Source organism: Girardinichthys multiradiatus, chromosome 20, assembly GCF_021462225.1.
Source record: "Girardinichthys multiradiatus isolate DD_20200921_A chromosome 20, DD_fGirMul_XY1, whole genome shotgun sequence".
Lineage (NCBI taxonomy): Eukaryota > Metazoa > Chordata > Actinopteri > Cyprinodontiformes > Goodeidae > Girardinichthys > Girardinichthys multiradiatus.
This window is the reverse complement of record NC_061812.1, coordinates 17110976-17136237: the sequence shown is the minus strand read 5'-3', so window position 1 is coordinate 17136237 and position 25262 is coordinate 17110976. Positions and strand designations below refer to the sequence as shown.

General features: G+C 39.5%; 1 protein-coding gene across 1 annotated transcript in view; it reads right to left on the bottom strand.

Moving 5' to 3' along the window:
• Positions 1 to 464: 464 nt before the first annotated feature.
• The window catches only part of myg1 (myg1 exonuclease), a 34742-nt gene continuing 9944 nt past the window's right edge, over positions 465 to 25262 (bottom strand). The window contains exons 3-7 of the mRNA XM_047346664.1: positions 24064 to 24223; positions 22955 to 23104; positions 17701 to 17823; positions 12721 to 12902; positions 465 to 876 (exon numbers count right to left, since the gene is read on the bottom strand). Coding sequence (XP_047202620.1) covers positions 687 to 876; positions 12721 to 12902; positions 17701 to 17823; positions 22955 to 23104; positions 24064 to 24223 — 805 coding nt within the window. The 3' untranslated portion in view covers positions 465 to 686. The remainder of the gene's footprint in view (positions 877 to 12720; positions 12903 to 17700; positions 17824 to 22954; positions 23105 to 24063; positions 24224 to 25262) is intronic.

Here is a 25262-nt window from a genome sequence, read left to right as displayed (position 1 = left end):
ATAAAATGTCATGTAGAGCCAGAGAGGCATATGGTCAGCTTCGTGAAAGCACGCAAGTAAAGGATATATAAGAAAATAAGAGTATTAATGAGAAAATTAAGGGCACATCCTGAGTTTATTAGTGGGAAATTGACTGTGCTAATAACCTTGCTGAAGCACTGGGTGCAACAAGGAACACCTCTCCATGGTGTTTGGAAATTTAATTTCTTAGAATTAATCAGGCATCATTATTGATGCTTTGATCTTGGAGCTTGAGGAAGTGGGGTTTGAATCTCTTTGTTGTCATGTGGTTAATGTCAGCAACGCTGGAAATGAAAGGAAGAACCACCGTCCAGGTGCGTGTATAGAAATCATCCCTTTAAGGATAGGCCATGGCATTCACAGGCTTTGAAGATGCAGGAGGTGATCTATCAGATGGCAACATATTAACTCAGCTGAGGTGAAACCAAAAGATTGGAGCAGAGTGAGAAATACAGTTTGTTTATTGATGATTTTAACCCAGCAGTAAATACAAATACCAAAAAGGAAACCAGAAACAGGTCTGTATCACGAAGGACAACCACAAACGGTACACAGAACAGGTAGAGAGAACAGGATTTAACAAAACCATTCCAATCTAAACTAACACATTAATCGTTGATACTCTATGAAACACTGGCTGAAGGTTGGCTAATCTCTCTGAACGTTCAGTTGCTTCCGTTAGCAGGTGACTGGGCGGCAGCCTGCAGGGTCCTTCTGGCCATCTCCAGGGCTCCTTCCTGAGTTTTGTTGCCGCCTATAAATCCTCCAGCATGGACAAAGATGCCACCCTTAATGCCACTGAGCTCCGACAGCGCTTCATCTCGCACACCACGCCACTCCTCCGGAAGGGACAGCCTGGGAACATGGGGACAGAAGGGTGAGTTGGTTAAACAGATGGACGCCACATGGTCAGCTGGTTACTTCATGTTTGTTTACCTTTCATTTTTGTAACACAAGACACATTTAACACATCAAAATAACAGAACAAAAACCAAATCTGGAATAAGAAATGCTAAAAAGCGAACAAGTTGACCAGTGAATAAATATTAGGTATCAACTTATACAACTGATTTTTCAGGTACTTTTAAGTAACAACACCCAGTAGCTGAATACAGACCTCTAAATGTGAAGACCTGCAGTTTTTGCTGTCCATCAATTACCATTTTTAACACTATATAGTCCATCAGTTACAGCGAGAAAGATTCTTTATATCTTCAAGTGGTAGTCAAACTTCACCAAGGTGGACAGCCAAGTAAAATGCGCCCCTGAGTGAATTAGAAAAAAATCTAAATTCAGCAACGTGGTAGATCTATTCTTGTTTTTAAAATGTTTAACATTTTTATTGTATAAAAATTTTAACCTGGGAAAAAAATGAAATAATCAATAAAAGCTCAAAATGTATATCCACCCTGACTAGTACACAATTATACGTTGATAACTCATAATTTGTGTCCAACTTACTCCAAGAGATTCTGATATTTATCATGTAGATAATGGGACAAATAACATTTAAATACTGATATTTATCAAGACCATTTTGTTTTTTCCCCATTCTCCCAGACCTGCAAAATCATCCAAGCAAATTTAATACTTTTACCAATTAGTCATTTAGAAACGCTAAAAGAACATTGCAATATCTGAGACAAAGTTTGATATATGGTGACCAGACCACATAACTATGATTCAATGAATGCAAAAATGGCTGAACTGGAGCCATGTTGTAACAAGGTATAAATTAAGATTATATGATTTTATTCAATGTCAGAATTATCCGGTCACAAACAAGATCATTTTTACAAGATATTGCTGCTGAAGGTGGTTCTACAATGTTTTATGATGCATTTTTAGCAAGACACAATTTTAAGATGTTTCAGGAGGTAAATGAGTTTATATTTTATTCTGTCCTAATTCATAAAAACAAAAAGAAACACGGTGTACTTTTTACCACGAATCTTATAATTATCAAGTGAAAAACAGAAATAAAAAGCCATGAAAATGACATTAAAATTGAATTCCCACCAATATTTCCGCATCGCTTTGCACAGCAACTTGCATTGTCCTCCTCATTTCAAATTCGATGACCAGAAAAACAAGAGATGAGCAGCTGCCTTCAAATGCAATATGTGAAAAGAACCTTTGCACACAGCAAATCTAGCATCAACGCCAGCAAATACAGCAATAAAAAGTCAGCTTTATTGTTCTCCAGCAATGTGGAAAATTACGAGTCGACAAAGTAGCAGCAGAGTCATACTGTGTTGGAGTCAACAAGCAATCTTACAAAGTACGGAAAAATATTGTCTCTGCAAGGGTTTATGAGCTGACCTTCACGAAGCATCTCCAGATGAGGCGTATAGAAGCTGACAATTCAGAAAATGTGGAGCAGCTCATTTACCACCTACTGCATGTAATACACACGCCTGTTAACAGCATGGGCAATACTTTAAAATGCATTACTAGTTATTTCGAGTCTGCGCACATCCGTGTGTCATTTCTACTTGATGGGGATATAATCTCCATTATGTTAGTTTCCAGTCTTCCTCAATGGACTGATATGTTTAGCAATTTTTGCATTTATTTAATTCTGACTCTGCATTTCACTACTCACTTCATCAATTTTAACTGTCTCTTAAGCAGGCTTTAAATTGAATGCATCAAAACCCTGAGAGAAAATGGCCCAACATCTATTTTTACTTGAATTTGGGATGAATTAGGGATGTATGCATTTAAACTGTTAAAAATAAGCTGACACACCAGTCAAACACAGTTGCTGTGAGGAGCTTTTCATCTCAGATTTAAAATGTCTGCATCTCAAACATTCTGCCATTTTCTAAATATAGGTAACATCTCTTAAATTATAAATCAGCTCCATGTAAATATACTCTTTACTTTCAAGAATACATAGTTTCACACCTATTAGGATTGTCACACGACCACCTAAGGTGTGGAGCATGGCAAAGCTGCTGAATAATCTCTGTTAAAGAATCAACAAATCGATTGCCCCACAGTATGGCTGGAAGACAGGCTCAGAGGAAAGGTCAACAGGGATGGTAATGAGCAAAGAACTGGAAGCGGGAGGGGAATGACTGTTGCTGCTGCTGTTATGACAGACCAGGAAGCTCCTTTTCTCAAGATGACCAATCTAAAAATATGACCTCAATTAGCAAATTATCATCTCATAGGAGAAGACCCCCACAGTCAAATCTCAACAGATACAAAGCGATTCATTAAAAAATACACATTATTTTAATGTAGATGCACTGGAGAGAAGAGAACCTTAATTATTCGTTTAAAACTGCACACAATTAGTGACATTATGCAGTACTTGACCTTATCGTTGCCCTTCATCTATAGGAATATCAGCTTTTAGTATAAAGGTACATAACATATATACATTTAAACATCAAAATATTTCATGTATTTAACCAAACAATAACTCTCATTATAGAAATTAATTATAGTTCATTCATTTGCCTTTCTGAAGTGCATGTATGTTACTGCACTAATGGTAATTTCATGAACAAATGTGAGCATTTCTTTTGTGCTTTATTCATTAGGAGAAAGGTGGATAGTAAAGTTCCAATATGATGTGCATAAAGTAGGTAAATACAGAGTGGTAATTCCTAAACTTTAAAGAACAAATGCCATATTTCAAAGCCAGAAACCCTAAAAACATGGAGTATTACAATTTGTAGATGGGCCTTGCATTGCTTTTCAAGCTGATCATTTTAAAATTCACTTTTTGGACACAAATGAGTCCTTGTGAGACAGCCTCCCTAAAATGGAAAAGTTATTACCAGATACAGAAGATAATATAGATCATGTAACAGCAGAAGAAAAACAAGAAGTTAATACTTGTTCAAATAGGGTCTGGTTGGTTCGGATAGCTTTTTCCTTTAATGAATGAAATCATCATTTGAAAACAGCCTTTTGTATAACCTGAATCTCTAAAATGTATTTGATGATCTGAAACATTTTAGTGTGACGAAAAAAGCAAAATAGAGAAAACATTTATATACATTATATTTAGCTTTCACACTAATGTTTTTTTTTTTTTCCATTTATTGGCATAATTGCTAAAAAAGTATTGAAAAAAAATCAGTATGGGGAAAGACAACAAAAAAAATAATCAAATGCTTTGGTAACATAAGGCCACTGCAGATAAGTGACAGCAGCTACTCCTCTGGCAGAAAAGTTGCATTGCCTCAGGATGCTATAGTAGCGTTCAGCACATACAGTAGTGTACAGGACATTTCTAAAGAAAGAATGCTTTCACTCCCATCTTCCCTCTGCTAGCTCACATTTCCTTAGCAATGTGATGCAGATAAAAATAGACCTCTTTCGCCCCAGGTGCAGTAGCAGGGATAAAGGCGATAAAAACACCCCTTTCGCAGAGTCGACACAAGCCTACCGGGAGGAAACAGGCCACCCAGAGAAGAGCCATCTGGAGCTATGTTTTTTATTTTAATCCATCTTAGAAGCCATTGTTCTCATGTTGCTCCCAACCAACAAGCATGTTGGCATTAAATTAAGTCTTCGAGGCGCTCCGAGGCCACAAACAGGTGCCTGTCTCAAGTTCAAACAGACTGCTGCCGGATAGGATTCTGCAGAGGTGGGGAAAAATGTCTAGCAGGAGGATGAAGAGGGGAATGGCAGAAAGTGTGAAGGCTGAGGAAGTGAGATAGTAGATGAAGAAGAGGAATTGGAGGAGAGAAAAAAGGATTACTAGAAAGGAGCAAGACGGATGGAAAAAAGTGATGAAATGTTCGTTCGTTCGTCCGTCGTCTTCCGCTTATCCAGGACCGGGTCGCGGGGGCAGCAGACTCAGCAGAGACGCCCAGACGTCCCTCTCTCCAGACACCTCCTCCAGCTCCTCCAGGGGGAGCCCAAGGCGTTCCCAGGCCAGCCGAGAGACATAGTCCCTCCAGCGTGTCCTGGGCCGTCCCCTGGGCCTCCTCCCGGTGGGACGTGCCTGGAACACCTCCCGAGGAAGGCGTCCAGGAGGCATCCGGTATAGATGCCCGAGCCACCTAAACTGGCTCCTCTCAATGTGGAGGAGCAGCGGCTCTACTCCGAGCCCCTCCCGGATGGCCGAGCTCCTCACCCTATCTCTAAGGGAGTGCCCGGCCACCCTACGGAGGAAGCTCATTTCAGCCGCTTGTATCCATGATCTCGTTCTTTCGGTCATGACCCAAAGTTCATGGCCATAGGTGAGGGTAGGAACGTAGACCGACCAGTAAATTGAGAGCTTTGCTTTTCGGCTCAGCTCTCTCTTCACCACAATGGACCGGCACAGCGCCCCCATTACTGTGGCAGCCGCACCGATCCGTCTGTCGATCTCCCGCTCCATTCTTCCCTCACTCGTGAACAAGACCCCGAGATACTTAAACTCCTCCACTTGAGGCAGGAACTCCCCTCCAACCTGAAGAGGACAAGCCACCCTTTTCCGGTCGAGTACCATGGCCTCGGACTTGGAGGAGCTGATCCTCATCCCAGCCGCTTCACACTCGGCTGCAAACCGCCACAGCGCATGCTGTAGGTCTTGGCTAGAGGGGGCCAGCAGGACCATGTCATCCGCAAAAAGAAGAGACGAAATCCACTGGTCCCCAAACCAGACCCCCTCCGGCCCTTGGCTGCGTCTAGAAATCCTGTCCATAAAAGTTATGAACAGGACCGGCGACAAAGGGCAGCCCTGCCGGAGTCCAACATGCACTGGGAACAGGTTCGACTTAGTGCCGGCAATGCGGACCAAACTCCTGCTCCGCTCGTACAGGGACCGGATGGCCCCTAATAAAGGGCCCCCGATTCCATACTCCTGGAGCACCCCCCACAGGGCATCACGAGGGACACAGTCGAATGCCTTCTCCAGGTCCACAAAATACATGTGAACCGGTTGGGCAAACTCCCATGAACCCTCGAGCACCCTGTAGAGGGTATAGAGCTGGTCCAGTGTTCCACGGCTGGGACGAAAACCACACTGTTCCTCCTGAAGCCGAGGTTCGACTATCGGTCGGACTCTCCTCTCCAATACCCTGGCGTAGGCCTTACCAGGGAGGCTGAGGAGTGATGAAATGTAAGATGATAATTATGGGACAGACACAGAAAACTCACTGGAGAAAGGAGGAGAAAAGAAGCAGAAGAAAAGAAAAAAACACTAATTGGAAAGCTGGAGAAACGGGAGCTAGTGGAAAGAGGTGAAAATAAAAGGAAAAACCATCGCACCAACTGGTCAGAGCAGAAGAAAAATTAAAATCTTTTCAACTTCCTGTGAGCGGGATTTGCTCAGTTGGTCCCCTGCTGCTTTCATGAAACTCTCACAATCAGTAATGAGCCCTGCGAATCAGACACCTAGACCAGCAATGTCTGAGTCCATAACAGGTATAGGAGAAAGATATTTAAAGAACGGTGCAGTGAAGAGGTTAGAAATGCTATCTAGAGTGACAACATGGGCTCAATTCCAGGAAGAGGTCATGGCAACAACTATAAAAAAGAAACCAAGCACCCCTGAATAACTGTGCAACAGATGCCAAAGATACTGCATGGACAAAGAAAACTTACTTTGTGTTATTCATGTATTTAAACCTACCAACATTTAATGTTACTTACAGATTTTATTTCATAGTACAAATACATTTTTTATTAAAATTGAAATATTTCGTGATCTTCACTCACAAACTATTCTTTAAATGCTACTGTGCTGAAACTGTGTTATCTTCTTGGCAATAGAAAGCATAGACTCACCCATGATATTCTGACAGATTCATAACCATAAACAAAAATACCAGCCTTCCATTGTATTATTAAAACAGGTTTAAACAAAAAGGTAAAAGTGAATAACATAATCAAATTACTGATATTTAAAAAGCATGTTGGTGGCAGTAACAATAGCTGATGCAACAAATACTGCTGCAAAAATAACATTTTACTGGTAAAGTAAAAATAAAGTAGTTTAAAATGCTTTGCTTTTTGTTTTGACAAACAAGTGAGCACAGGTGTGTGTGTGTGTGGGTGTGTGGGTGTGTGTGTAGATAGGAGCTACTTTGTGTACTCAACAAACTGCTGATGGGCAAGTAAATAAGCTATTGCACAGGACAAACATTTGAGATGCAGCAAAAGATTGGCCCACCAGGGCCCAACAATTTTCGGCTTGAAGACCCTGATCAGCGACTGGCCAGGTGGAAACTTAAAAAGCTAATCTTTTTCAGATCAGTGAACACCATACCAAGGGCCTGATCTTAAAAGATCCCAAATAGGGGGTGCTAAATTGCTTATACATGTGCATGTGCAGTAAGTGGGTGCGCTGCGTACGAATTTAAAAGATTGCACGTGCAATGGATAACAGGTGCAAAAGAGGTGCCAACCGCCCTATTTAAATGAGAAAATTGCATGTGCTACTGCCTAGCTGCTACTGCCCCCAGCAGAACTAGAGGAAAAGCAAACAAATCCTCTCTGCTTTGGAGATTTGAACATGCAGGGGTTGTTGTGCTGATTTTGTTCCTTCTGTTCCGTTCTGCTCCTACTTTTCTGGACTGTTACAGTTTGTTACCCTTTCTCATCGTTTGTTAAAGGAGTTGGGTATCTGTATATTATAGCTTTGTTAATTTTAGAACATAACGTCACATAACTGTCGTGCAAAGAAACAGTTAGATACATAAACAAATTATTTTCCAATTTTGCTGAATTCCTTTGGTTTGTTTGCCAGTATTTTACCGGTATACAATCTGTTTGATTGTTTAAATTGTTTTTTTGTGACACAAAATAATTTTTTCACTAAAACCCTCTACTGGTCTATGTTCACATTCAAAACACGTAATTCAACTGATCCATGTCCAGTTGCTCTGCAATCTATGCCTCCTTCTGGCCACAATGACAGCAGACATTTTTGCACCCCAGTTAGTACCTGCATCGCAAACACGCTATATCTAGACGCAAAAACAGCACCGTAATTCATTTCCGGTTTGATAAATCGCATTGCGGGTGGTAAGGGAATACATTTGCATATCCCCTTCCCATAAATTTGCTTGTCTGGGTCATTATCATGCATTTTGCATATTCATGAAGACAAACACGCTAAAAAGCTGATTTTATACACGCAAACCGATTACCACCTCATTTGCAGATCAGCTTTGGGGAGGCAAACAGTTTGTACACGGAAACCTTTTGAGGATAAAGCCCTAAGTTTTACCAGCCGGCAGTAACTACAACACTCTTTGGTGCTGATGCTGTTATTTACTACAGAGGACTCAAAGTCAGGTAGTTTTAGTGTCAGTGTCATGTTTAGAATCAAGTGAGAGGATGCACAGATAAATAATAACCTGCCTGTGGAAGAAGAAATTTTCCAAAATGCTGGCAACATATTCACCATTCTCTACGCAAGCCCATTAATAACATCACCAGGCAAGAACTGACTGAGAACCTTCAAGGAAAACGGTTCCGGGGCTAGAAACAGCTGGAAGCAGACATCAACAGATTGGGCTACACCTTGAACCAACTGGAGGAGAGGACACCGGAAAGGGAGGCAGGAGAACATGCACAATAGTTTTTACACTAGGGAGGCTAGCAGGCAATAAAGATAAGTACACAAGGAGACTGCTACTTTTGTAGTGCCAGCTACGCTATCCGTGCTGATTGCCAATTTAAAATGCAAAATCCAGCAAAAAATTACAACTTGACAGTTTCAATTTGTGTTGCTTTGTTTTAAAACAACAGTAAAACCCTGTTTTACAATGTCTGCTTTCTCATTCATCTTCTTTAATACTGATACAAATAATCATTGATCATCACAGCATGAAAACAATTAGAAAATATTTTCAACACTGTTTTTGAATCATAGTACTCATGATCAGCATTGGCAGGTCAGAAAACTACAAAAACGTGACAAACGTTTAGATGAACAGAGTCTCAAACATTTATAATCACATATGTTTGGAAAATGTCCAGTTTCCAACAGTTCCAAATTAAGGGACTTTGTCCTCTCTTGGCTAAGACAAACAGCGGTGATGGAAAGAGAAAGCCACTGTACTCTAATCTACATGCAACTGAATAATTCTTTGTGGTGTCATTGGCTGGTAATTAAAAAGATTTTAAAGTTAAGAACTGCTATATTTAAAACTTTTTGAAGTTGTGAAACTGTATTATACCTTAAAACAAATTAATTGTCCATGCTTATATTTTGCACCGGGTGGCTTCAACTGTTAGCCAATGATGTTGGGTATGATCAGGTACAATTCAAGAACACAAAAACCCTGAACTATTCATAATTTCACTACCCTTGACATAAGACCCAGTTCCATCAGAAAAAAAGCAATCCCAGATCATGATGGCGCTACCACCAAGTTGATGATGAGTTGCAGTGTTATTTTTGTGCCAAATACACATTTGGTACTGCAACCTAAAAATGTAAGTGTCTCCAGGCTTTATAAGACTATATCACATTCTCATACAGGGTTTAAAAATATTTGAACAAGGCTTGTATTTTATTTGTTGGAATAAAATTGTACTTTTTTTTTCAGCCCTACTTCTTAGTCTAGACATACAAAGAATACGGAGGATCATTGTCACAAGTACCAGCCAGAAATTCTTGCAGTGTCCTCGGTCTCTGGGCAAGTCTCTGTCTGGTCATACAGTTAATCCCAAAATATTTCATACTGTATGTAGATTACGATTTTCATTCAACCAAAAAGTTTGATTCTGATAGGAAATGAGTCAGCCACCTCTCAAAAGAAAATAAAACATAATAGAAGTCAATTTTGAAAAAAAATATATTTAACTGTTAAGTTAAAAATTGGTATGTCAAAATTATTTATTCCCTTATCAATAATCAATTAATTTATATTATTGGCATTACAACAATCAAGCCCTTCCGTTACCTGTTGAGCAACTTTTTACATGTTTCTACTGGTATTTTCTTCATCTATGGTGATGAGCTCCAAGTCTTTAAGATTGGAAGGCCTCCTTGTCATCACCCTAATCTTAGGTCCCTCCACAGATTCTGTGTCAATCAGATTATGTTCGTTACTCCGACTGGGACATTCTCAAACAGTAATATTACTTCCAGTCGGAAGATAAATGTCTTCCAACTGATACCTTTGTAAATTGTGATCATTTTCATCTCTTTGTTACCTCTCTGCAAACTATAGTTTGAGCTTTAAGATGCAGATGAGGAAATTTCAGGATAATCCTACTAGGACAGCTTTATTTACGCTTTACATTTCCACTGAATTTCAGAAAAAAAATAATATTGCAGATTCCTTCAGAGCTATGTTACTAAGTAACATCAGAAATAAAACACTGTATTCAGTTTCACTAAATGTCATTACCAAGATTTGGACACATTGATATAAAACAAAAAGCACACAGTCTCACCAACTACATTATTTGGCTTTCTTTCTTTCCTCATTTTTCACAATATTATCTGCTGTCATTTTCACCGATTAGCTTAATGAATTTGGACCAGTCTTATCAACTTTTATGAGGTTTACCTTTAAACATTTCCAAGCGATAAAGGCAAAAAAAATAACTTGAGATTGTCTCTTGGGCATCACAGATTTTTTAGCTAAACTAAATTAATCTTTGCCAACACAAACCTCCAAACTAAAAAGTAAGCAGCATTATGCGTTCAACCTTCAAGTTTAATAGCTAGAATCCTTGTGACGTCATAGAGCTAGAAAACTCCTGCGCAGAGCAGAATTCTTCCTCTTTACCCGCAGCTGTCCACGATGCACCCACCTGCGCCAGTCCGAGGCAGACGCTTGTCCCAGCCACCACGTCTTCTGTTCATTCGACCTGCTAAACTCACTAACCATTGGACTTGCTCCACTGTTCATTAGAACAGGTCACGATAACACCTTGTGTTCTATAATACCAAACCTCACCAGGCAGGTATTCATAAAACAATAACTGACAGAGACTGAGAGCTGTTTGACTACTAATGTCTGATAATCAGGTGATGCCCAGAGTTGTTCATTTTAATTAAAATTACTAACTTTGTTAATAATTGCCTTTGGCACTTATTAATAGTCAATCATAGCCAAACCAACCATGTGCCAAGAGCATGGTTTGCAGACTTGAACAAAAATGAGTAAAATGTTGAAACAGTCCTAAAACAAAATGCCAGTTTGACAGAAACTGTCCAGAGACAGCTGCACTGACATGAGCTGCTGCACCTCAGCAAGCACCAGAAATAAGCTAATAATTTATCAGAAGAGACTGAAAATTCAATTCCTGTTGGAAGCGACATAAACTAAATAAATCATACAAAGGTTTAAATGTAAATGCTTAATCTATCTGAATTGGAATATTTTTAAATGCTGGTAATTTATTTTAAAATGAAGTGATTACTATTAAGAGCTTTGTTGATTTGATATCCAACTAGACAATACAACAACTACAATATGTACTGTGTTGTTTTTCTGTTTTCCAATAAATAAAGACATTCAAGCCAAACAAAAATAAACTTTCCTTTAGCAACATAAATGATGTCGGTTTTACTTTACAACATTTTGTAGTGCTGCATGATATCAGGAAAACATGATATTGTGATATTACTGCTAAATATTGTAATGATCATAGAGATTACAATCAACTGCCATCTTTCTTTTCCATCACTACAACACTATCTCTGAGCTCTCTGATCGTGGTCACGAAGATCCGCATCATATGAGGGCATGAAGCGCAGTTAAATTCCATCCAAATAGACAAATACATTATTGCAAAGCAGAGTCTTAAGGCATGGCACAGTAAATACTATAGCCTAACAAATATTGCATTCAAGCAGTCCTTTGCAATTGCGATCTTGCATACATTGCGATAACCATTGTAATTCCATATATTGTGCAGCTCTACATATATTTACGTCAAAATTCAGTTTGAATGCCATTCACATTCTGAACAAGATGATGAGATAATGGCAGAATATGCTAATGTATTGCTTAACAGAGCATAAATCCCACACTCATTAATATTGATGAAAACTCTAACACGTTTAGGTAGTAGCTCTAGGAAAATGCAGCTGTCAAGCAGGAAATGCGTTGTCTAACTTCATTTGAAGCACTGGGTTTAATTAACAGCATTGAGTCAAAAATATGTACCTGAATGAAGGTGTGTGCGTGGAAAAAAACACTCTGGTGGCATCATCAAAGTGCTGATTGTGTTTACATCTTTCAGCTCCTTAGAGAGCACTGAGAGCAAAACTGTTGTCCTGACTAAGATATTACCTCATCACAAAGGAGTAAAAAACAAGTTATTAAGTCTTTGTAGGAGGTAGGCTCTCACTGGATAACATGTTCACGCTTGGTGAGGTGCTGTCAAATGGTCCACTAGGTATTAAAGGTAAATCATATTCCATCGTTTGTCTCTGTCACCAGAGCTAAAGTCACTTCCACACATGAAGAAAACTCTTCAAGGTGTGCCTGAAACACCATCTTATAAAATTATTCTGTGGGAAAGTTTCTGTGCGAGTCAGAGTCCCAACACTTCTGAGAGTGTAAGGTGCTTGATTTCTGCAAAAGTAACTTCTCTGAGATCTTCCCTACACTTATACAATCCAAAGCTGTGCCACAAACAACATATATGGCCTGTAAATGACCTTTAACAAAAAATGAAAACAGACCTTGGTTCAGGTCGCACTTGTGACTGTTTACACACCATCCATCCATCCATCCATCCATCCATCCATCCATCCATCCATCCATCCATACATACCTGTTCTGGAAGGTGTTGAGCCCTGCAGGGACACATTGGACCCGCCACTGGCCGTTCTGGTCTGGGTAAATGACAAATTTGATGACAGTCTCCACATTGAGTTCTCTCTCTAGTGCAAACAAATGCTCCTTCCACGGACAGCCACCCTGAGAGAACAGCAGCACCTCCCCACTGGGATCAACCTAGAAACAACAGAGAGGGAAACTTTTATCAGTGAATATTATTTTCTTCCCAACCTACCATATCAGACAGTAGCTACCGAGAGCTGTCCAAGAAGCTAATGAAGGAACGTGAAAAAAGGAAAACTCTTGGCAGATGACAAAACTGAACCATATGTTTTTGAAGCCCGTCTTTGGCAAGCTTCAACCAATCAGATCACCAATTTGAAGAAAAAAAAGAAAAATCAAACTTCTTACTTAATCAAACAGGAGAGGAGTGAAGACATTGTTAAAATTAGGGGAGATCTATGCACGTATCCATGCAAGAAAGTATTAAAACCTCACATTCAATTAAAGACTGGAATGCTCACTTTCTGCAGCTGAGAAGAATGGGGAGGCCCAAGTAACCACGATCAGATTTAGAAATCACATATGATTAAATGAGTCTCAACTATCACATGAATTACACGATTAAATGAGAAATACATGAGTGTCATACATGAATAAGAAATAAGGACAAGAGTAATTCTTGTGATTCGTTTAATCTGATGAATAGAAATGCGATGAAATTTAATAGCAATACTTCTATTAAATTTTGATACTAAAACTTGATAGGTAAAAGACATGAAGTTAATCAGCTGTAAGGTTTAAATATAAAGATTGAATGTAAAAAGTGATCCCATCCCACCCTCCTTTGACCCACAGCTGTCCATTAACACCTCAAATGTTTTATCTTCCACCTCAGCCCTAGACTCTTCTGCTTCTACATGTTTTCCTTCAACCATATCAGAAGATGCTGATGCTTCCTTTGCCACCTCTTTCCACCTGTGTGTCTCAAGAAGTCAGGTGAAGAGACAACTGGAGAGACTGAATAGGAATAAGGCTGTAGGTCCAGATCATGTCAGCCCTAGAGTCCTGAAGGCCTGTGCAGAGCAGCTCTGTGGGATTCGGCAGCACCTCTTCAACCTTAGCCTGGCCCAGAAGAAGGTTCCGGTGTTGTGGAAGACCTCCTGTCTTGTTCCGGTACCAAAGAAAACTCATCCATCAGTCCTCAATGACTATAGACCTGTTGCCCTGACATCCCACATCATGAAGGTCCTAGAGAGACTCCTGTTGGCCCACCTGAGTAAGCACACAGTAAACCATCAGGACCCCCTTCAGTTTGCTTATCGCTGTGGAGTTGGAGTTGAAGATGCTATCATACACCTGCTTCAACAAACCCACTGTCATCTGGACAAAGCCAGTAGCACTGTGAGGATCATGTTCTTTGATTTCTCCAGTGCATTTAACACAATCCAACCTGATTTGCTTTGTCAGAAACTCCAGAAGACTCAGGTGGAGGCCTCAACAATCTCCTGGATCAAAGACTACCTGACAAACAGACCACAGTTTGTGAGACTGAAGGGTTGTGAGTCTAACCAGGTAGTCAGCAGCACAGGAGCACCACAGGGGACTGTACTCTCACCATTCCTTTTCACTCTGTACACCTCAGACTTCCAGTACAAGACAGACTCCTGTCATCTGCAGAAATACTCGGATGATTCTGCAGTCGTGGGGTGGATCAGAGATGGACAAGAAGATGAGTACAGGAAGGTGGTGGACCGCTTTGTGGCATGGTGTGGAAACAATCATCTCATCTTGAACGTGACTAAAACAAAGGAGATGATTGTAGATTTTAAGAGAAACAGGAATAAGTAAAAACTAATTCTATCATGGGAGAAGAAGTGGAGATGGTGGAGGAGTATAAATACCTCGGTGTTCACCTGGACAACAGGCTAGAGTGGAGATGCAACTGTGAAGACATCTACAAGAAGGGACAGAGCAGACTGTACTTCTTGAGGAAGCTTAGATCCTTTGGTGTTTGCAGCAAGATGCTGCATATCTTCTATAAGTCTGTTGTGGAGAGTGTGATCTCTTCTACCATCATCTGCTGGGGAAGCAGCATCAGAGCCAGGGACTTAAAAAAGCTCAACTAGCTGATAAAGAAGGCTGGCTCTGTTCTGGGGACTCCTCTGGAACCTCTGGAGATCATTGTGGAAAGACGGTGTTGGACCACTTGTTGCTGAATATTGGACTACTGGCACAGACACTAGGCCTCCTGGTGCTTTCGGCCATTTTGTATCCAGGACATAGCGGCTGATATGACACGCCCCAAGTCTGACGTCACAGGGCGCTATATATGGAGGCCTCCATGTTGAAAACCCCGCCTTCAGCTGGAAATCTTGACACGGTTACCACGCAACTGAAGCATCATCTGGAGAAGAAGAGATCCCACGTGGAGTCTTCATTTATTCTCTCTCGTTGGCCATCGAACAATTCATAACTGAGGTTTCTGGACTAGGAAGGCCAGAAATTTCACTTTGCCGATCAAAGACGTGAGTTTAACACGTAACTAAAAACACGGAGTTTGAGGAACAAACCGCCACCGTGTTTTCATCCCAAGTCAACTTTGATGGTCAGGTCATATTTTTCCTTTTCGTCAAGAAGGCCAAAGGACGGGACTGACCGCTTTCCTGGAGTTGAGCTGCGGACGCGCACAACGCTTCAACCCCCATCTTTCCCTCCCACTCACTGACCCAGAAGGAAACTTCACCAAGTAAAACCCATCCTTTATTTTTATTTCTTTATTAGAAGGCCTGGGCAGGGTCAGAGGTTGTAGAAGCGATCAGAATCGCTAGTTATGATCTCATGTGTTCTGAACGATATGTGCATGTAACCTTGTTATTGAAACTTTGATGTGTTATTTTGATATCTGGAGCCGCCACGTTCATAGCTCTGTGCGTGTTTTACCACATGAGAGTCAACGCAGGTGTGTGGTAAGACTGGACTGTTAAAATCACCTCATGGTAAAATTCTCCATTTTCATTTGTCTCCAATCTCACTGCTTGCTAGCTTGCCGCCAAAAGGTTTATAACTCTTTGTCTGCTCAGGAGTTGGGGGAAGTTTTATGATCAAGACATCACTGAGTACAGTTGGAGTTGCGCCCCCGCCCACTCTCCACTCACCCCATACCTCTTCACCATATTCTCAATTTTGCCATAAATGCTGGTTGATTCAACACCCACTGCTATGTTCTTTATTTTGCTTATTTAGATGTGTTACCCTTGTTATGTAGAATTTTGCATGTTGAGTAGGTGAAGATTAATAAATATTCACATAGATAAAAAGAGAGCGTTTTGTGTTCATTGTGTGCAAAAAGTGATTTGTCAGTCAAGATAAGGTTAAAAGTTCCACACGTTTCGGCAGAAACGGCCGATTAAACAGTGACATCTCCGGTAATAGTTATTAATTATTACTGAGTATTTAACGGTTGTAATTGTCAAAGGCGTTGAGCCGCAATTACAACACCAGAAACATCTCTGGTCTCGATTCATAAATGAGGATTTTGGTTAAGAAATTGATTTTGTCAAATTATGATTTGTAATTATAATTATTGATCAAGATTAATCAATCAATAATCATAACCCCCAACAACGGATTCTTCATAAAATGAAGGACATTATGGAGAACCCTGAGCATCCTCTTCATGAGACTGTTTTACAACAACAGAGTGTCTTTAGTCAGAGGCTTCTTCAGATCTGCTGTAAGACGGAGCGCTACAGGAGATCCTTCCTGCCCACAGCCATCAGCATCTACAACGGCTCTTTGAAGAAACCTTCATAATGAGCTACATTTAATTTCCCTTTGGGATTAATAAAGTATTTTTGAATTGAATTGATTGATCTGTAAATGAAGATCAATGCTGTTGTAAAGCAACTAAGCAACTGTGTTGTAAGAAATTAAATCATTATTTAAAGGAAAATCGAATACGAAGAAAGCTGAGAATACAGCAGATGCTGAGAATTAAGGAACTAGGATGGCTTAGACTTACGGAAAGTCCAAAGGTAAAAAAGGGAAAGGTCAGCAGTGCTTCTGATCATCAAGACTTGAGACATCAGTGCTTGTCACCTTAGAGAAAGGGAACTGCGGATTTCAGTTTATCTTCCGCCCGAGAAATCAACTCGTTGCCACCTGAAAGATTCAATCTGAACGGGTGGATTAAACACTCTCCGTAACCCAGAGCCTTCACTTTGAACTCCCCAGTCTCAGCATTAGGGACAGTTGGGTTAAATTAATTGATTAGTTTTTATAATTTGATTATTCAGCCTTGCCGAATTGTATGCTGTTACTGACCCCCGCAAACGCATTACTCATTAACGAAGCTTATAACATTTTAGATGAATTGTGGACAGTCAATTATTTGTGTCACATGTATTATACTTTTCTTGAACAGAAGTGGTAACCTTGGTAACCTAGCACAGTTACCAAGTGCAAGTTGTAAAATAAGGGAAATGAGCAGCCATTAACAGGATTGATCGATGTCACCTGGAAGGTCGACCTAGGTCAACAGCTCCGATTACCAGAAAATATCCCTGGTGCCATAAACATCAAAGCAAATGGTCCTGTTGGAACTGACTGTTCCTTGAGAAGACCGAATGTAGAGGCTTTCAAGAGGAAGATGGCAATGTACGAGGAGCTGGCAGCAAGGGGTGGAGGACCTGGTGCTACCCCCACTGAGACGGGAGGGATCCTTGGACCACGCAAGCTACTCAGAGAGAAGCCAGGGCCTCATAAACCATGTCTGGGTCGCCTGGGGGAGGGTGAATGATGTGTCTGAACTGCACCATAGGTGTATGTGAAGAACTGTAAACGTGATACAAAATACCCTCACTATTCAGACATGCCTGGTTAATGTTTTTGTTTTTAGTGCATTAATAAATACATATTTATTCTTTAACAAAAAGAAGAGAAAAATAAACCTTAGTATTCACAGTTCTGTTACCTTATGTCTCTCTTTGACTGCTTGCTCAACAACTGCTCGAGCTGGCAGCCAAGATGACTTGTAGAAATCCAGACGGTCCAAAAACTCCTCCCCAACCATCTTCAGGGCCTTCCTGAAACCCTCCTTGTGATAAATGGCAAAAAGATGAGTTTGTGAGTAATTTCAAAGCTACTCAGTGGACCTTATTAAGAACATTCATATAAATTACATCTTCATAAACAAGCAACGATATAAAAGTAGCAGACAGAAGTCTTCTCTAGCCTCAGAAAATAAAGACCACTTAAGTAAAAAAATTTAGCACCAGTTCATTTTACCAGAAGAGACACTCAAAGGACAATCCCACCTTTTTTATGTTTATCGCTCTTTTCTTTCATCACAATGTCTCCACCACTCACTATGAGCTTTAGCATCTTTAGCATCTACATTTGGTTTCAGCCTCAAAAACAGTGAAAGTCCACCCAGAAGGCCACATGGATCCTTTACGTATAAAGTGTTAACGCATACCATTTAAAATTTATTTTCCTGAAATTGCCTGAACAAGAAACTGTTCATGATATCAATAAACAATACAATATAAACCCATCCTTAATTGCAGTAACGACTGCAATTTGTTATGCTGTGCAGCTCTAGAAAAGAGGAGATGCATTCAACTTTCTCATAAAAAGTTGTTGGAGCAACCATTTTTAATCCAGCCAACAACATATTTTGACAGTCTGATACTGATATTTGTTTGCTTTAATAATAGGCTGGAATCCACAGTGGCAAATGTTTTAAAAAGGTCAAAAAAGAGCCGAACAATGTTTGTCATCTGGAACCTGAATGAAATATTTATAAGGATTCTGTAGTTGTGTCTTGTTCTAAAGAAAGACGGAAAGCTTGACAAGTTATCATTATTACTAGAAAGTCTCTTACTTGTTCTTTGGCGAGACATTCAAAGAGTTTAACAAGAATGGACATGTTTGATATAGACTTTCAATTGTTTAGGTTTGCCTAATGGAAGATTTCCAAATGAAAGTACTCTCATTTCCAGTGAAATGTTAAACAGAAATGTCTGATTTTGGTGATTTTAGAATTAGAGAAAAAAAAAACCTGCTGAGGTTTAAAAAGTATTTTGGTTATTTGCGTATTATTTTCACAACAACACAGTATCTACAATTCAACTGGGTTGATGTGGGTCACAGCTCAAACACATCCACAAGCAGCTTCAGCTTCACACTGTATGGCATGGAGAGGTCTAATCTGCATGCATCTGAATGAGAGGTCTGCAGCAGTAGTGGGTTTTAGCGGTCATGGATGGAGGAGATCTCCTCCATTAAGTATCTCAATTACAACAAACACAGGTTAGTCTACCATAAATCTGTCTCAGTTTTCTACTGGCCCAGAGATGGCTTGCCAGAAGGATCGCTTGGTGTGGAAATTGGAGGAAAGTACCCAGACAAAAAGTAATAATTGTGTGAGCTGAATTGTGAAAAAAACAAATAGGCCAAAGATCCCCTGAGAGCCCTTACAATGAAAAAAAAACATTGCCATAGTCAACATATTTGCAAGGCTGGGCAGCACATATATCAGGAGAGCTTTCTGAAAACAGGTGCTGATTCCCAAAAGACATTCCCATCCTGCACTAATGAGACAGAAAAGTGACACTGGGTCGTTGCTGAGCCTGTTTCTGTACGGCTCTAAAACGAATCTCTGGACACTAATTGCTTTGCACCCTTTTTTGTTAGTCACAACGCTTTTAACCCATTGAGCTGTTTTGTGTCCAGACAGCTTGTTCATTATGTGTGTCATTATAATTATGTATGATTTCTTTTATACAGGAACCCTCTGGGTGTTAAAGCTTTATATCCAGTATCAAAGTAGAACAAAAGGTGGCTTCAGGTGGTTTTATGAAGGTAAAAGGTTATTTATCAATCAGTTTGGACCATTTTTTCATTACGTTAAAGCATAAGATAAATATAACTGAATATGAACTTTTTTTTAATTAAAATTAGTTCTAACCTAAACAAACCCCTAAAAACAAATCAGTGCTTACTTACATGTTACAGTGGGAAAACCTTCATGCCTTACATGCCCTAGATGTAATGCATATGTTTCATTCAGTATGCATGGATCTACAGGTCCTTCTCAAAATATTAGCATATTGTGATAAAGTTCATTATTTTCCATAATGTCATGATGAAAATTTAACATTCATATATTTTAGATTCATTGCACACTAACTGAAATATTTCAGGTCTTTTATTGTCTTAATACGGATGATTTTGGCATACAGCTCATGAAAACCCAAAATTCCTATCTCACAAAATTAGCATATCATTAAAAGGGTCTCTAAACGAGCTATGAACCTAATCATCTGAATCAACGAGTTAACTCTAAACACCTGCAAAAGATTCCTGAGGCCTTTAAAACTCCCAGCCTGGTTCATCACTCAAAACCCCAATCATGGGTAAGACTGCCGACCTGACTGCTGTCCAGAAGGCCACTATTGACACCCTCAAGCAAGAGGGTAAGACACAGAAAGACATTTCTGAACGAATAGGCTGTTCCCAGAGTGCTGTATCAAGGCACCTCAGTGGGAAGTCTGTGGGAAGGAAAAAGTGTGGCAGAAAACGCTGCACAACGAGAAGAGGTGACCGGACCCTGAGGAAGATTGTGGAGAAGGGCCGATTCCAGACCTTGGGGGACCTGCGGAAGCAGTGGACTTAGTCTGGAGTAGAAACATCCAGAGCCACCGTGCACAGGCGTGTGCAGGAAATGGGCTACAGGTGCCGCATTCCCCAGACCTGGGCTACAGAGAAGCAGCACTGGACTGTTGCTCAGTGGTCCAAAGTACTTTTTTCGGATGAAAGCAAATTCTGCATGTCATTCGGAAATCAAGGTGCCAGAGTCTGGAGGAAGACTAGGGAGAAGGAAATGCCAAAATGCCAGAAGTCCAGTGTCAAGTACCCACAGTCAGTGATGGTCTGGGGTGCCGTGTCAGCTGCTGGTGTTGGTCCACTGTGTTTTATCAAGGGCAGGGTCAATGCAGCTAGCTATCAGGAGATTTTGGAGCACTTCATGCTTCCATCTGCTGAAAAGCTTTATGGAGATGAAGATTTCATTTTTCAGCACGACCTGGCACCTGCTCATAGTGCCAAAACCACTGGTAAATGGTGTACTGACCATGGTGTCACTGTGCTCAATTGGCCTGCCAACTCTCCTGACCTGAACCCCATAGAGAATCTGTGGGATATTGTGAAGAGAACGTTGAGAGACTCAAGACCCAACACTCTGGATGAGCTAAAGGCCGCTATCGAAGCATCCTGGGCCTCCATAAGACCTCAGCAGTGCCACAGGCTGATTGCCTCCATGGTACGCCGCATTGAAGCAGTCATTTCTGCCAAAGGATTCCCGACCAAGTATTGAGTGCATAACTGTACATGATTATTTGAAGGTTGACGTTTTTTGTATTAAAAACACTTTTCTTTTATTGGTCGGATGAAATATGCTAATTTTGTGAGATAGGAATTTTGGGTTTTCATGAGCTGTATGACAAAATCATCCGTATTAAGACAATAAAAGACCTGAAATATTTCAGTTAGTGTGCAATGAATCTAAAATATATGAATGTTAAATTTTCATCATGACATTATGGAAAATAATGAACTTTATCACAATATGCTAATATTTTGAGAAGGACCTGTATAAATATGTTAAATTGCTCCCATCCTCCATTTCTATCTCTAGCTGGCAACTGCAGAAAATCTGCAAACCTTCGCTTAGAACATGTACAACTACTCAACAATGCACCAGGGCAGAATAGGATATCGAAAGAGTTCAATGATATGTGTTCAACCACATGAGAACATATAAGGAATGTAAAAAATATAACTGTCCATTTTATGATACGGAGATGGAGTGGGGTTAAATCAATCTTTACTTCTTCCTATTTCAAATTTATAAACTGAATCTGTCATTTATGCTTTTTTATGGTGTTTTGTTTATTAAATTGTTTAATACTGGATTGTAGTGTAGTGTTTTATTCAAGCTATACATAGGTTGGTTGCTGGTTTCAAGGCATACAAGGGATTTTAAAAGTTATGGTTTCAAAGTGACTAAAATCTTTCAATGGATAATATATTGCTGGTTTAAAGTGCTTTTAATGAGATGCCAGATAAAACTGCAGCTTCCTTGCCTGTTGCTACGCACTGGCAGTCAGCTGGATGAAAGAAGCCTCCTATACTTTTCTCTTGCTTTACAAGGATGATAAATTTCACCGTTGGAAAATATTTCTGGTCACAACAATGAAAGTCATGGATGAGGAAACTAAAGGAGAGCCACACATTGCTCTTATGAAGGTAAAGGAAGCTTCTGTTACCTTTGCTGCTCTATAACAAGCAGAAGACCAAATTATATTATAATGCTGTTATTACACTTAATTTAGCAGTTGTTTATTTTAAATTGTTGCTTAATTCTATGATAAAATAAAAAACGTAGTATAGATAACATTTATAATTGTAAAAATCAATATGTAATGTTTACCAAATACCTTTTTTTTTCTTTTTTTCAACAAACAAGAATAAAAATAGAACTATAAATAATTTTTGTTTATTTTTAAACAAGTCTAAAAAACATGCTAGTTTTTGTGTTTTGTGTATTTTCCTGCACAAAAACACTGTCGACCAGCTGGTAAATGCAATCCTTCATCCTTCACCCTCTCCTTCATCAAGCTTTATTGCTCTCTTTTGTCTTACAATACCAAAGCAATATTACTTGACATTGATCCATAAGTCCATCATGAAACACATTTGAAGAAAGAAACTTTGAGCTTGAGAAATCTGACATGATTAGCCAAATTATTTACAGGGTTCCAAAATATTCTTTAGGGCAAATTTCCACACTTTTTCAGAGCTCTTGGTCCTTTTGTGGGCAGTTCTTAAAGTATACACACAAACTATGATAATGAACATACGCCAGATATTTAAAATACTGAACAAGCAAAATCTTTTCTTGGACAATTTATGAATAGTCTGATCTGAGACAGAAGATCATTCCTGTGTTGAATCCTAGGAACAAACAATGAAATATGCTCAATTTACTGCTTAAAATAGATCTAATCTGTGCAACCTTTATTAAACAAGTAAAAATTAAAACATTAACAAAATGCATCAACCATTCTGAATAATCATTGATCTTTAAACAGTAGGGGAAACCTCTGACGTTTTCCATGCTCTCCATGTGAGAGTAAATTGCACGTGCACAGTCACGTGCTCACCTCTGTATCCTGACTCTTGCTGTTCCAACGAGGATTAAGATGTGCAACACGTGCACTCAGCGTGGAAGAGACGGCGTAACGAGCCTCCCCGTCATACTGTGAGATGCCGTTGTCTACAGCATCCACTTCCTCTACAAAGTTCTCGTACAGCTGTGAACGAGTGAAAGAGACAAGTGACAGTTTGATAATCAGTAACGAGAATCCACTTTCTCTATTGTTTAAATTTCTTTTAAACGCAAAGTCTGTTTTAGTCTTATAAACTCATTAAAAACCAAACTGACTTGCATAGGAAAGAAGATTACCAACATGATTCTATTGTGAATGAGACATAAAAAGTAAATAAAACAAGTGCAAGGTTTAAAAGAGACTAATAGAATCTGATTTGAGGCAGAAAGTGCGATTCCTCAGTACATCGGAAGGTCAATCACCAAAGAGCTGACATTTTGCAAGAGGCTTGCAAGCGGAACGAAGCTCCGGGGCAAAAATAGACGTTCGGTTTGTCTAAACCAGCTGAGGAAAAGACATGAAACACACCAACATAAATAAAGCCTCAGTTATGTGTCAATGATAATGTATGGCTGTAAACACAGTGACACATCAGACAAGCCAAGACAATATGAGTAAATAGCACCAATAATTTTATTGACCTCAGGTTCAGCAACCTGGCTGGTATTTTAAATGCTTACTGCCGAACATTTCTGTTGGCCAAGATTTCAGAAACATGGTAAATTGAATTGTTTCAATCCTCATCATTCCTCACTGACAATAACTGAGAACATGCACGTGGCTGCAGATTAGACACTAATAAATAGAACATTTTGGGAATTTGGTGGCATTGCTGCTTTAGTTTGTTTATCGTGAAAAAACATAACATAACTGAATGCTTTTTACTGAAATCTGAGCAAATGGCCTCTCCTATTTAATTATCAACGCTTTCTGTCATCATAGCCTTCTATTTTATAACAAAATATAATGTGTTCAGTTAAACAGATCAGATTCTTAACCCGCTATGGGAGAATCTGTTTCTGAATGACTGTTAGTACAGTAAATAAAATACAATCAGTGGTAATATACCGGCAGCTATAAATCTGTTATCTTTCTTTTCTTACCTTGTCAAAGAGGATCTCCAGCTGCCTGTCGTCCTCCTTCATCTGCGTCAGCAGGGCCAGCAGTCGACGGCCAAAGTGCAGATAGACCAGACCGGCAGAGCTGAGCTTGGTCACCCACGGCTTCTCTGGACACAGACTGTGGAAGTTCTCTGCGAAGGTCCTGAAGGAAAAGAAGATAATCTATCAAGTGAAAGCAATAGAAACAAAGGTTTCTGTTTACGACCATAATACTGTTTCTAAACAAAGAGGGGAAATATTTCATACTCAAAGAAAACGCATTTATTAACTATGGTTGGTCGATGTTAGAATATGTCACTAGTATTATTAACAGAGATGAGGTGAGAAATCGCCTGGTGACAGGAACAGTCAGCTTGACCAGACCAGTGGAACATGCTGGATTTGGAAATGCTGGCAGTCTTATGGAAACTTAGAATTTGCATTTTCCATAATAATGAACATGCAGACTGTTGTTTCTGTAATGCTAATAGCTAAATAAGATGCTAAAGCCAGTTTTTGTTTTAGATTATTAGTAAAGAACTGTTTTGTTGGGTAAGCCCTCTCACACATTAGTTTCTGTTGCCAATATAAATAAGTAATGTCTGCTCACTGCCTGAAAGCCACAAAAATATTTTCAATGCTTCACCTATACCAAAAAATGCTTTACCTATACAAAAGAAAATAAGTTGGCTTAAACCTAAATATGTTGGAGGTAGGCATATTTTGGGCATAGTTGTAAATGCATTCTACAAATGGATACTTCAGATATAATAACATGTCAAAAAACCCTCCTAAAAATGTTCAAGACACAACAACGAAATGTAAAAGACTTTCCAACAGCAGCGAAACAAAAAACAAGTCAAAGTAAGATATAGCTAAATTAGCCTCTATTTCAAATTTATAGTGCATTAAGGAAATAATTTGTTGTTTAATGTGTTACTGAATGCAACAATGAGATCAACAACAACACACAGAAAATAAGACAAAATGCAGAAGCTGTATTTATAAAACTTAAGTAGACTCTTTCACTTTTCACAGGATTAGAGGGTAATTAGCAGCCTGGTGCTAAAACTACACGTCATTAACTGATCAATAATTAGTGTAAGCACCTCTAAAAACACATATGAATATACAAGTTTCGAGGTCTAAAGTGTTCAAGTATGTGTTTACACAATGCAGAGGTTGGAGAGGAAACCGTTCAC